Here is a 14240-nt window from a genome sequence, read left to right as displayed (position 1 = left end):
GGTAAATGTTTCTGTGCTGAGCAATTATGCTGTACATAACATGTAAAAACATCACAATTGTTCCAGGATTTGGGCCATTTCATAACTACCTGTGCTGGTGCATGTTAACAGTGGTTGGTGCAAATTAACTTCAGTAAAAGGTTGCATCTGGTGCAGATTACATTAAATCTTCCAACATTTTAAAGCTGTCATCGTGTGTTTTGATTGGGAAATGACTGGAAGTGGAATATTTCCCTCCGTGTGACTGGTTACAGCAGAAACATTTATATACTCATAAATCAGTTACGTTGCAGTAATTGTATAACTGAGGTTTATTAAAGTTAATCCAAATTTAACCAGAATCATTCTGTGTTTACCATCGTGGGTCATGTTGTGTTGAATGTATCTGACACATAAACAAGTAATTATGTTACGTTTTAGAACCATTATATTGTGCAATTAAAATTTAAATCATGTAAACCTGTAAGCCAGGATGCACTCAGTGCAGGCACTGAAAAAACAAGTGAAACCACACCATGTTTATATCCGCAAACTCTGCAGCAGTTTGTACAGCCTAAACATGGATGTGCAGTTGCTGTTGTCAAATCATCATTGTTGCAAATGTAAGGGTATCTCTCAGATCATTTACCAGATCATTTATCATCATTTATCAGATTTGACATGCTATTCTAACATGCATTTCTAAGTACCAGACTCAGTGTAATGCAATGTGTATCCAGAACAGGTGTAACAATACAATGAAGCCAGACTGTAATGCATATCCTGTTGATATAGATGCATTACGATTTATATCCTGATGCAGTGCTCTTATTTCATAATTTAATGTTTTCTCAGATTCTGTAGGTCAATCACAACCTAGTTCCTTGATAATTTAATCGTAGGAGATGGGACATTGCTGGTAAGATCCATATCCTTTTTAGGGAATATTATAATTCTGCTGTTTGTAACCAGTCTGGGTCCCAATCCACAAATACTTCGTAAATGTTATGACATGTAATTTAATGTAGACTAGGGATGGTAGGGTAGCCCAGTAGCTAAGGCGTTCACTTGTCACACTGAACACCTGGGTTTGATTGATCACATAGGTACAAAAATCCATTTCTCTGTCCCCATCTGTGATATTGCTTTAAATGTTTTATGAATGGGGCGTAAAACTTTACATGCTCACTACAGTAGGCTAACGAATGTTGTTAGGCTATGAATGTTTTGCGGATCTAGAAAATCTGCATAAACATCTTGAAGTTGTTATTTCTTCTTGAACAGTTATTTTCTTTGTTATTATTCTCTTTTTTATATAATGTACAAGTAAAAAGAATCTTAAGGCAATATAAGTTACCACAGTCTCTGTAACTCAAAACAGCACTGTATTACTGGGTGGTTTTGTACTTTGTAACATGCCACACATCTCACACATTTTCCTTTCCACATCTGTCCATGACTAATTTCACAGCAAATTAGATTTGAAAAGATTTTGTAAACTCAGAAGGTGGTACCGAAGATGAAGTGGCTGGTATACAACATCCCCATCCATATCACATGACCAGATATAACGACACTGACACACGCTAGAGAAGCTGGTCATGTGTCACCTTGAATAACAGGCAGGATGCTTGTGACTGGAATACAATCAGTGTCTAGTGCTATAACAATCGTCATTTCATTTCAGGTTCAAGAGAGGAGGGAAGAGCTTCACGATGGGCCGTTCGAGGAGCCGTTCACGTAGTCGTGACAGACGACAGAGTTACAGTCTGAGTTACAGTCGCAGCCCCAGCCCCGAAGAAGGAGCACGAATACATGTAGCCGACCTTGGCATTGATCCATCCAAGAATGAAATTGTTAGATCTTTTGAGAAGTATGGACGGATTATCGACATGTGGTTGGCTCGCAATCCACCTTGCTTTGCATTTATTGTGTACAGGTACAGGGATGAAGCTGAGAAGGCCATTAAAGAAATGGACGGGAAGTAAGTAGATCATAGCAGATCGCTAAATCACAGTATTGTTGTGCATTTAGCATCTACTCATTTGCTGGGTTTAGCACTATGTAAGCTTTTATTAGAAGAATAATTTTTTCTAAATTATTTAAATGTGTAGCTATAGATGCTGTATCATGTTCAACAAACTGGTTACATTAGGAAAGATGTGTCACAGACACAGACAACAAATACAAAGATATGTCACAGACAGAGACTACAAATACAAACGTATGTCACATACAGTGAGTAAGTGAGTGAGTTTAGTTTTACGCCACACTCAGCAATATTACAGCTATATGGTGGCGGTCTGTAAATAATCGAGTCTGGACCTGACAATCCAGTGATCAACAACATGAGCATCGATCTGCGCAATTGGGAACCGATGACATATGTCAGCCAAGTCAGCGAACCTGACCACCCGATCCCGTTAGTCGCCTCTTACAACAAGCACAGTCACCTTTTATGGCAAGCATGGGTTGCTGAAGGCCTATTCTACCATGGGACCTTCACGAGTCATGTCACATACAGACAACAAACACAAAGATATGTCACAGACAGAGACAACAATACAAAGATATGTCACAGAGACAACAATACAAAGATATGTCACAGAGACAACAATACAAAGATATGTCACACACAGAGACAACAATACAAAGGTATGTCACAGAGACAACAATACAAAGATATGTCACACACAGAGACAACAATACAAAGATATGTCACAGAGACAACAAGTACAAAGATATGTCACAGACAGAGACAACAAATACAAAGATGTGTCACAGACAGAGACAACAAATACAAAGATATGTCACAGAGACAATACAAAGATTTGTCACAGACAGAGACAACAAATACAAAGATATGTTACAGACAGAGACAACAATACAAAGATGTGTCTCAGACAGAGACAACAAATACAAAGATATGTCACAGACAGTGACAACAATACAAAGATTTGTCACAGACAGAGACAACAAATACAAAGATATGTCACAGACAGAGACAAATACAAAGATATGTCACACACAGAGACAACAAATACAAAGATATGTCACAGAGACAGTACAAAGATTTGTCACAGACAGAGACAACAAATACAAAGATATGTCACAGACAGAGACAACAATACAAAGATGTGTCACAGAGACAATACAAAGATATGTCACAGACAGAGATAACATATAGAACATGTATATGATGTGATTCAAAACAGACATAAGCCTGGGCATGTGCTGCTTCCCATCTATATTTAGGACTAATTTGAAGGTAACGGTTACCCAGACACTGTTCACCATGACAAAATGTTTTCATGCCTAACTTGATAGTGTTCAGTCTTAAACAGATCCTTCTTAAGTCCAGAGGAAGGAGGAAGGATGTGCATATTTCTCCTCCACCATTGTCAAGCATATCATGTTTACGTGTAACTTAATCGTTTTGTGTCATGGTAACCCAGTTCAAGTAGAGTAATTGTATCCTCATAATTGGCTCGTCCACATAGTCAGACAGAACAGGATGCCAGTCTTTCAGAGGACAGCTTGTTTTTATTATTTATGTAGTCTAGAAATTGTTATTTAAACTGATGATTATTACCTTAAAGACTTTAACAAGGGGGTAGGAAAGTGCTTTTCAGTAATTCATGTTTCAGGTTGGTCACTTTTTTAAACATAGGAATAGTAAGACGTCATTAATGAGAGCCGGTTGACTTTTTGACACATGTCATAGTATCCCATAGTATCTCAGATATTTACAGACAGACGCCATATTGCTGGAATGTGGCACAGAGCAGCATAAACCTAAACTCACCCACTAAACATAGGAATTGGCTAAACATGGGATTTGTAGTTAGTATATCCCACTTAAGGATTTGGGTTAGTAACTAATGGACTGGGTGGTCAGGCTTTATGAGGTGGTGGTTTTTATGTGAACACACTACTAGCATGATCAATTTAGGAAAATATTACCTAACCAGAGCAACTTTCAGTAATAACCTTGTTGCATTATTTTCATTTACATGCTTGTCGTAAGAGGTGACGAACACAATCGGGTGGTCAGGTGTGCTGACTTGGTTGACACATGTCACAGTATCCCAGTTTTCATAAATCAGTGCTCATGCTGTTAATCGCTGGACTGTCTGGTCCTGACTCGAGTATTTACAGACCACCTTTGCGTAGCTGGAATATTGCTGAGTGCAGCAATAAACCAACCAGATGAATCACTGCCTTGTCTGTTCCTGATCTGTTTACAAGCTGTCATACAGAAGAATATTGAGTCTCAAGTTTAACAACAGAGAATCTTCTGTGCTTCCTCTGATTTTTTTGCGTGGCTGAGTTTACAGATCCTCAAATCTGAACCCAAATTTTCTGGTCTTGTCACACACAATTACTTCATATTCAGACCTTGAATTTGCTTGAGTCTAATCAAGCTTAGTTTTTACACGAAACGTTAACCTGCTGTTGGGGACTGTGAACACCTGCAACAGAAATGGTCACTATCGGCCTCAGTATCAGATTGTTGTAGATTAAATGCTTAAATTTTTAGTTCTAATTACAAATGGATGTGAAACAACTGCATCACAACTAGTTTGGGTCTCTGCACAGGTAGGGCGATGGGGAAGATTTATGGTTAAAGCATTCATTCGTCGTGCTGAAGGCCTGGGTTCGATTCCCCACATGAATACATTGTGTGAAGCTCATTTCTGGTGTTCCCCAATTTGATGTTGCTAAAATCTGCTTAAAACTCTACTCACTCACTCATTCACTCTCACTCACTCACTCACTCACTCACTCTCTCACTCTTCATCCAGGGCTCTGTGTGGAGGGAGGATCCGAGTGTCAATGGCACGTCCGAGGACACGGGGAAGGAGGCGGCGAGGATTTGACCCCAACTTGAGGTGCTACCAGTGCGGAGAGAAGGGCCACTTTTCACGAGACTGTGGGGAGGTTTGGCGCAACCGCAGACGTGACCGCAGCAGGTGAGTTTTAATCCACCCTTACCATCAGTTCATGATGCTTGTGGTTGTAATACGTACTATGGTATGTACATTTCTCAATGATCTGTAAAGAAAGGAATATAAATGGCAAGAAATATCCTCCCAGAATAATGTTGTTTACAAATTTTGAATAATTTGTTTTTGTCATGTCAGGAATGAGAATGCATTACACACAAAACTGATGACATTGCAATTCTTCATCCGCTTAGTAAAACCTTTCATTGCCACTCAGTCCTTTTCAGGTGTGCAAATATTAATCTTAAGTTTACCCCCACTGCAATATGAAGACTTTTACGGAATGTGACTAATTATTCATGTTTAGTCTACCCCACTGCAATATGAAGACTTTGACGGAGTTTGACTAAATATTCATGGTTAGTTTTACCCCGCTGCAATATAAAGACTTTGACAGAATGTGACTAATTATTCATGTTTAGTTTACCCCACTGCAATATGAAGACTTTGACGGAGTTTGACTAAATATTCATGGTTAGTTTTACCCCGCTGCAATATAAAGACTTTGACAGAATTTGACTAATTATTCATGTTTAGTTTACCCCACTGCAATATGAAGACTTTTACAGAATTTGACTAAATATACATGTTTAGTTTATTCTGCTGCAATATGAAGACATTTACGGAATTTGCATTTATATTCCTTTCCTTTTTCCTGTTCTTGGGAAATTCTTCACATTTTGAGATTTCTTAAAAATGCTTTGGTGTAGACCTTTTTTGGATTTTAAAGATTTACATGTGTATAGTTACTGCTTTTTTGCTTGACTGCACTTAAATCATTAGATTCACATAAATGTAATTAACTATTGTTTTAATGAACTACATTCAGCCACACTGTTGTACTTTTCAAAAACATCTCAATGACTAAGTTTTTTTTGTCATAGATCATATTAAGATAACTGAGGCTTAGAATATGTATGCATAGTTTAGAAATTATTTTTAGTAATAAGTCTATATAAGTAACAATTTATCAGGATTATTGAGTTTAATTATCTTATTGGCTTGCAACCAGTTCAGATGAAATTATCTGCACTCTGTGTTGCTGTACAAGTGTTTTCCCTGATGTGTTGTACAGTATGTTGTATTTGTGTTGTATACACGAATTACCTACGGTTAATGAATTAATTTATCATATGTAATTATGAATATATCATTTGATATGTATAATACTCTCCAATATGTAAATACTCTATTACATAAATTTTATTGCCACTCATAAATGATTACACTTATTGATGAAAGTTGAATTTTCAATGGGTGGGGCACTAAGTGGTCAGAGGGTGGGATGTTAAACATGTTATATACCATCTGTGATAAAATAAATACCAATTGAAAATGTAGCTCTCACTTACTGTCATCTTGAGGCGGTGGCTTGGGGCACCTGGTGGTTAGAGGATTGTGTATTACACAGGGAGAACACTTGCACTTTGTATAGATGTTTTTATTTGTGTGTTAACTTTGATATGTTGTCAATAATTATGTCCACATATCACATGTTGGTTATTACCTAGTGGTTGATTTGTTCCACTATTTTCCTTGGTCAGGTAGAATGGTTATGGCATTGTAAAGGTGATGGGTGTTGTGGCAATCAGGTGTAAGATGGGGCCTCGTGATTGATTGTTCATCAATCAATGGTGGACTTCCTTGGTGTGTGGGGGTGAGCCCCATGGAAATCATGTAATGGTGGACAGTAGAGAGATGATGATGACCTTGGTTGTGACCTTTGATGAGCTTAAGAGTCAAGGTCAAGGTGACTGACCTAGGCAGTTTGTGAAATTCATCAGTGTAATTTGGTTGGTCTGGCTCAGCATGATTTTGAGGTCTAAAGGTACGTATAAATTGCTGCTGTGGCAACAAGTTGTTGCCATGGTTGCTGTTGTAATAGTTTTAATACACCTATAATTTACGCTTACATGAGTGATAGACAGTGCAGTCCACATATCTCTTACTTCTCACTGAATACTGAACTTGAAAAAAAGCACACATTTGAAAGTCGAGCAAGCACAGAAAATTCATGTGTCATGCATTATATTTGCCAAGTCAGACATCATTGGACCATAATATAAAATCCTTCCCTATGTCCTTCCCTATGGGATCAGTCACAATTTTCACTTAATCCTTGAGTGCAACAAGAACGATTAGGCTTTGTGCTACAAAGGTATGAAGGAAGATCCAGTTTTTATAGGGATCAAATGAATTGTTTGTGCTTTCTCAGCAGTTATCACACAACCAAACACATATTTGTATGTGTGTGTGTCTTTTTATTATTGTACTGAAATAAGGGCCAAAGTGACTAAAACATAGGCCCTAATCATGAATAATAATCAAACAACTCTGTTGGCACTCTGACTGCATGCAAACATCAAAAGTAGTTAGAAAATAATGTTTTTTAGTTTTCAATTGTTCACCAAAGATTAACTAACAAAAAAATACAACTGCACCACTGTAAATGTTTTTGCAGTAAATTGCTCAATTTTTTAACGTGTCTTGCTATAAATGGAAAGTTTTGTGGATGTAGATGAATTGAGTGCTTTGTAGTCTGTTACTATGGTTACATGTACATGACACAATTTTTATATTATTTGGTTTTGTAGTCATCTTAAGATTAATTGAGTTGTTGTGATTGATAGCAATTATCATACTACCATTACAGTAATGATTCAACTTTCTCCTCGAGTACATTTTCTAATGGTTAAATTTTGAGGTAAAAAGGACATGTTTCCTTCTCTATGATAAGGTCATTACCAAGGTTGTCACGGCAGTGCTGCTTGCAATTATACATGCATGCATGACAATATTTTCGTATGAAACATGAGATATTTTTGTGTATTATCATTGCACAGCCTGCCAAACGTATCTTCCCTCAATCAAGATGCCTGTCAAAGAAAAAAATGAAATGTTGTTTATAACTGTTTCAGGAGTAGGTCAAGGTCGAGGTCACGTTCCCGATCTCGCGGTAGACGTGATCATCGACGTAGCCGTCGATCCTACAGCCGCAGTGAAAGCCGTTCCAAGAGTCGCAGTCGGTAGGCAAATATGATATCTTTGTGATATCTAATAGTAATATGCATGATTGGACAGAATCAGCTAGGCAGCATGTTGTCTACTGCTGTCAAAAATATTTAATCTTGCACGTGACACTTAGCCAAATGATCTGTATTATAGTAGGCAGCTTGATATTGCCAACACTAAAACAATCCTTTATCCAAAGAGGCCCATGAAGGTCCCAGGGTAGAACAGGCCTTCAGCAACCCGTGCTTGCCATAAAAGGCGACTATGTTTGTCGTAAGAGGCGACTAATGAGATCGGGTGGTCAGGCTTGCTGACTTGGTTGGCACATGTCATCGGTTCCCAATTGCGCAGATCGATGCTCATGTTGTTGATCACTGGATTGTCTGGTCCAGACTCAATTATTTGCAGACAGCCACCATATGGAGGGAATATCGCTGAATGTGGTGTAAACCTAAATCCACTCACTCACATTATCCAAAGAATTCCCAGCTTGCTTTAATCATGTACTTTAATCTTTCACAGGAGTAATGCACGATCAAAACCTTCAAAGAAGAAGAGTTCCTCAGAGAGTAAACGTAATCGCAAACACTCCCGATCATCCCCATCGGCTCACTCAAAGTCCCCCAAAAAATCAAAATCCAAAACTGGAAAGGGTGATAGAAAGAGCTCAAAGGACCGCCATTCAGATAAGGAAGAAAGTAAAAGTGGAAAAGGTGATAGAAAGAGCTCAAAGGACCGCCATTCGGATAATGGAGAACGTAAAGCTGAGAAGAAGGAAATGAAAGTTAGAGAAAATGGAGACACGAAAGAGAAATCAAAATCACCTCTAACAAAGCCTGTTTCACGAGAAATATCACCAGTGAAAGAAACGAATGGAGAAGTGAATTTGAAAGAAGATAAAAGGGAGGCAACTCCTCCCACTAAATTATCCGATCCTATTGAGGGTCGATGGGCAGATACAAGTCCTCTGATTAAGGAGAATATAGAAGGCCGATGGGCTGATAATTCCCCAATTGAAACCAGACAAGGTGAAGATCAACTGGCTGCTTCTCCTCCACAGAAATGCCCTAATCCAATTGAAGGTCGTTGGGCTGACACCCCTTCACCTTCAGAAGACAACAGTACGGACCGAGGTGGAGGAATCAGTCCTAATGGACGTGAATGAGAGTTGGAAGAATGGAAGTCAGCATAATAGTGACAAAATGTTCCTATTTTGTACTAATGATATCATTCCATTTTGAAAGAGATTCAGAAATATAGTTTTATCATATACTCCAGACTGTTGCTTAATGATTTTGCAGATGCCTCGTTTAAAGAATGAGGTATTTGTTATTCAAAGATGGTAGACTCATAGTCAAGGAATGGTGCTCAGACTCGTATGATCCCATACATTTAATGGGTTCAAATCAAGGGCTGCAACGATTCACCCAGACCTCGATTCAATTTGATTTTCAATAATAGACCCATGACTCTATCATTTTAGATTTGATTCTTTATATAAGTAAAAGCATCAGATTTCATGAAGCTCTCTGCACCCAATACGTCGGCATTTTTTGGCTTTGAATCCATCCTTAACTTGCTGATGTCTACTAGTGACTATGGTCATTGGATAATTAGCCCAGCATCAAACAGTCACATTTCGCCTTATTTCTGCACTCGAAACTGCTCAAGTTGGATTATATTTTATATTTTCAGTGTGTGGAAACAATTCAAGTACATATTCAAATATCGAATAGATACAGTGATAATGATTATCGAAAATCAAAACTAAAATGTCAGATTCGATTTTAGATGAATCGTATCCAATTGTTGCGGCCATATTCAAATCCTGACTTGCCCCGATCGTATTTCTAGTGGTTTAACACTGTACCCACAGTTATGGGATTCATAGTGGTGAGTTTCGAAGTTCTGGCCTAAGCTTGCATGCCATAATGTAACTGGAAAATCTGTTCATAGAAACATTAAAACGCAAGTCAACTCAGCCAGTGTGGGAAATAGTTTCCACGTTTGCTAGCCATTTGGACTATGACTGAAAGCACAAAGCCCAATATTTGAGTGTTGAAACTGAGCAAAGGATAGAATACTGTCAGTTATCAGGCCATAAGCTTGCATGATATAAAAATGTATTAAGACTTAACAAGTCTGAGAGAGTGATGTACAGTGGAAGCTGCCTAAACCGGCACTCATTGGCACTGACGGAATAGTCGAGTTTAGACACCGTGATGGATTGTAGAGCTGGTGATAAATGTACAAACCACGGGTGGAACTGAGAGTTTATGCTGGTGTAGGCAACTTGCCGGATGGGACAGATGCCGGTTTTGACAGATTCCACTGTATTTACTAAATGACCCCATGAAAATTCACAAGCCAGTTGGACCTGTAACTGTGGCCATTTGCTGTAGTCATGACAGAATTTTTTACTGGACTAGTGAATCAGTGGCTGTTTGACACACTGATCACACCATATGTTTGCAAGACATTTTTTTCTATGAACAATCAGTTGTCTGAATTAAGCAGCTGATTTCTACAATGTGTTGAAATGACTGTAATTCATATGCTTTTCAGTGGATGGGAGTCCGTATTTTAACAAATACCTTGTTATTGTTTAGATACTGAAGTTGGATGTGTAATTAATGCAGTATTGTATCTAATACAAAACCAGAATGCATTGTTTTCTTGAGAGCGGATGTTGGATATATTCCTTGTCAACATTATGCATACAATATTTAGTGAAAGAAATGCCTCAAGACAATTGTAAACTGTAAATTAACTGATTATTTCCTGAAACAAGCAGTTGCATAGACAGTTAACAGTTAGAACATGTTTTGTTTTGATCATGTTTTGTTTTGATCATGTCTAAAAATGTTGCATTATTTATAATTTTGCTTTCATTTCTATGCTTAAATGTCATTTTACTTTCAACATAGAAGATGAGGGAAGGGAGGTAACTCTATCTGCAAATTTTTCAACACAAATAGCAGTTCCACCTAGCCACCATTTGAAGGTAAAACCATGTGGAATTCACATCATTTTCAGGAATATAGTCAGTGGATTTACAGTATGCAAGTTGTCAAATCTGCAAGTGGAAGAATGTCTAATATGGTTGAAATATTGTGTGTTGAATGGATACGTCAAGATACTTGCAGCCATGATACGATAATGCAATGATACCTTGTTCTGCTATATTATTGCAGAGATTTTGTTGTCGATATGATGTGTGCATATGGTCCGGGGGTCTTCATACGTGATAGCAACAAGGTTTGGTTTTTTTTATTGCAGAGTTACTTCCCTAAGACAAACCAGGATCCACTATTCAATGGTTCAGGTCACAGATTTTCATCCTTAGTGTGTCAGTACCATTTATCTTACCTCGCACATAAATGTCGCCTTCTGAGTAGTACATCTTATACATCTTATACGTCTAATACTCGTCAATTATCAGGTTGGTGCTCCAGTTATCCTTGTTTGCCAGCAGGATGTACCTTATCATGATGCAAGTATCTTATGTGGTTATTGTACCATGTGGTTAGTGTACCACGTGATTAGCGTACCACGTGGTTAGTTTCACGTGATTAGCGTACTACGTGGTTAGGTTCACGTGATTAGTGTACCATGTGATTAGCGTACCACTTGGTTAGTTTCACGTGGTTAGCATACCACATGGTTAGTTTCACGTTAGCGTATCAGCACCTGAATCTTCCTTTCAGTGCCAATGTGTTTCCTGTAAATCTGTTACACAGTTACATGCTCTCATTGTGTGCACATGAGTATTATCCAGAGCTACATATTGTGACTGACACTTATACTCACACTGTTACACTGTTTCAGGGAGCCGGTCACAGGTTTGAAAGACTTTAAGAAATAATTACTCAAGTATTAAAACAAACATGTAAGATTTGAATGTTGACATCTTGAAACTTCATTTCATTTGTTGTCACTTTGCATTGACTGGTAGGATTAGTGAAAGATTGTATGTGTGTCAAGCTGATGATTTTTCTCTACTTTTGAGCTGCTCCCTCCCTGACTGATATTACTCTGGGCAAAGTTGGAGGCCATATTGTTTTGTTGGTATTAATTTGTGTAATTCTTGCATGATGAAAGTGTGGAAGTTTCAAAGATTTGGACATTTTATGACTAGTTAGTCTATCTATGAGGTTGTGTTCATGTACTTTCATAATTGTGTTCAAACATGAAAGTGTACAAATGGAATTAAGAATATTTATTTTCATTAGACTTCAAATAGGATATACGTTTCTCTTGCACAACCTTCTCCCGACTATGATTCCAATTGGGAAATTAACTTTCTTGAACCAAGGTAGCTCACATTTCCCGCATAACGCTCCAAAACTCCCAATCCCAACCATCCATGTTCACGTGTATGTTGTGCCTCATGATTTTTATGAGGTATTTTCTGAAATTACAACTCCAGTAGAACTGAAACTTTTCTTGGAAGTTTAAAAAATGTTGTCCATGATTTGTGTCTGTTTTGTGTTTGAATACCTTCACTCAGAAGTATTCTAGCTATGTAGCAAGGTTTGCGAGCAAATGGCTGTGGCCCAGATATTCCAGTGATCAGCATCACAATTATTAATCTCTATGACGAAGATATCATGATACACATGAACCGAGTAAGCAAGCCTGACCAACCAGTCTTGAGACTTAGGATTGGTGGCTGAATATTAATTCTAACCAGATATTCTCACAGTTTAGTCAGTTAGAAGACTTCATGGTGCTTCTTTAGGGAAGTTTGTTCCTTAACTGAATAACAATTTTTTTATCTCCTGAAACCACCATATTTGGAGCCGACATTTTTGCATATTTTGTAAACAAGACTTGGTGACTGAATATGAATTCTAACTAGATATTTGCAAGCTTTTGTCAATGGGACGGCCTTGTGGTGTTTCTTTGAGGATGAATGTCAATTTGTTTGTTTACTCTATTAATAACACATTTTATGTCTCCAGAAACCCCTATATTTGGAGCTGAAATTTGCAGATGTTCGTAATGACATTTTGGATCATATTCAGATCCAGTATGAGATCTGAATGTCATGTAGCCAAAGCTGCATTTTGTGCAAGGTAGTGGGACATTTTAGTAAGTATCATGAAATAGCCATAATGCTTTCTTTTGGAAGTCATATGACTTATTCCTCTTCCAGTAAAACAGAGAGCTACCTTCTTTCACTTCCTTCTTAATCTGTGCCTCAGAACCATGTGTATTCTTATTTGCAGCTTCAACTCAGACACGTGATAGTGCTTTCTAGTCTGTAACTGTAATTTGATCTTTCCAAAATTATTTGTAATTGTTAAGTTGTTGTTGAGTACGGTAATTGGCAAGTGTTAGTTTGCCATGCAGATGGATGGGGGTTCAGTTCCTTTGGGCTGTGTATGCAAGCCCATGTCCCCAGTATGATTGTGAGTTTTCTATAACATGTGAATAAAAACTGTGGTACAGAATAACTGAGATTCTTGTCATTTTATGCCAACCATGACAAAAGTCACAGCCATGTTTATAGATTGTAGTCTGTAAATCAGTATCCATCTGATATTCTCAGCTTCCTGGGGAGTGTACAAGCAAGATGTCAAGTTGCAATGGTTAGGCCAGACCAGTTCTATTTCTTGTTTTACGGATTTTTGTCCTCTGAAAACAATAAAAATAAAATTTCCAATCAATGTACTATTCCTTCTAAATACTCAAAATATTTTACTTTTGGCAATTTATGAAATGAATATGGGTGATAAAAAAACCCTAAAAAGTATTTTCTTGTGAGTTTAAATTTTTAGCCGATAAAAACATTAGGATTTTATTTTTAGTGCGGGGGGAAATTAATCTATATTTTTTTTCTCATTCTTGAAAAAATACGGTAGGCGGATCCATAAAACAAGAAATAAAAGCAGTCTGGCCTTATACTGATTCCTGCTCCTCAATACCATTCAGGGGTGGATTAGCCATGTGGTTGAAGTAGCTTGTGACAGTGAAGACCCGTGTTTCATTCCCACCTTTGGTACAATGTATGAAGCCCTTTCCTGGTGTCCCCTGTTGTATTTACTGGAATATTGCTTAAAGCCTAAATGGTTAAAGATTTGTTTTTCTCACTGAAGGGTTCTGTTTCCACATGGATTTCTGTTTTTTCCTTAATTCATCCTACAAAAACAAACTGCTTGCTGAATATACTGAATGTCCGTAGTGTTTGAAAACTGAAATTGTTCAGGTTTATTCTCGAGACATAACTGCCTGTTTTGA

At 37.8% G+C, this 14240-nt stretch overlaps 1 protein-coding gene across 1 annotated transcript in view; it reads left to right on the top strand.

The window, feature by feature from the left end:
• The window catches only part of LOC137261292 (serine/arginine-rich splicing factor 7-like), a 41444-nt gene extending 27994 nt beyond the window's left edge, over window positions 1-13450 (top strand). The window contains exons 3-6 of the mRNA XM_067799015.1: window positions 1667-1963; window positions 4785-4952; window positions 7904-8011; window positions 8520-13450. Of these exons, the coding sequence (XP_067655116.1) occupies window positions 1695-1963; window positions 4785-4952; window positions 7904-8011; window positions 8520-9162 (1188 nt within the window). The 5' untranslated portion in view covers window positions 1667-1694 and the 3' untranslated portion in view covers window positions 9163-13450. The remainder of the gene's footprint in view (window positions 1-1666; window positions 1964-4784; window positions 4953-7903; window positions 8012-8519) is intronic.
• The last annotated feature ends 790 nt before the right edge of the window (window positions 13451-14240 follow it).

This window comes from Haliotis asinina, chromosome 14 (assembly GCF_037392515.1).
Source record: "Haliotis asinina isolate JCU_RB_2024 chromosome 14, JCU_Hal_asi_v2, whole genome shotgun sequence".
NCBI classification, from domain to species: Eukaryota; Metazoa; Mollusca; class Gastropoda; order Lepetellida; family Haliotidae; genus Haliotis; species Haliotis asinina.
Note: the sequence above shows the minus strand (reverse complement) of the source record. Positions and strands in the feature narration are given on the sequence as shown.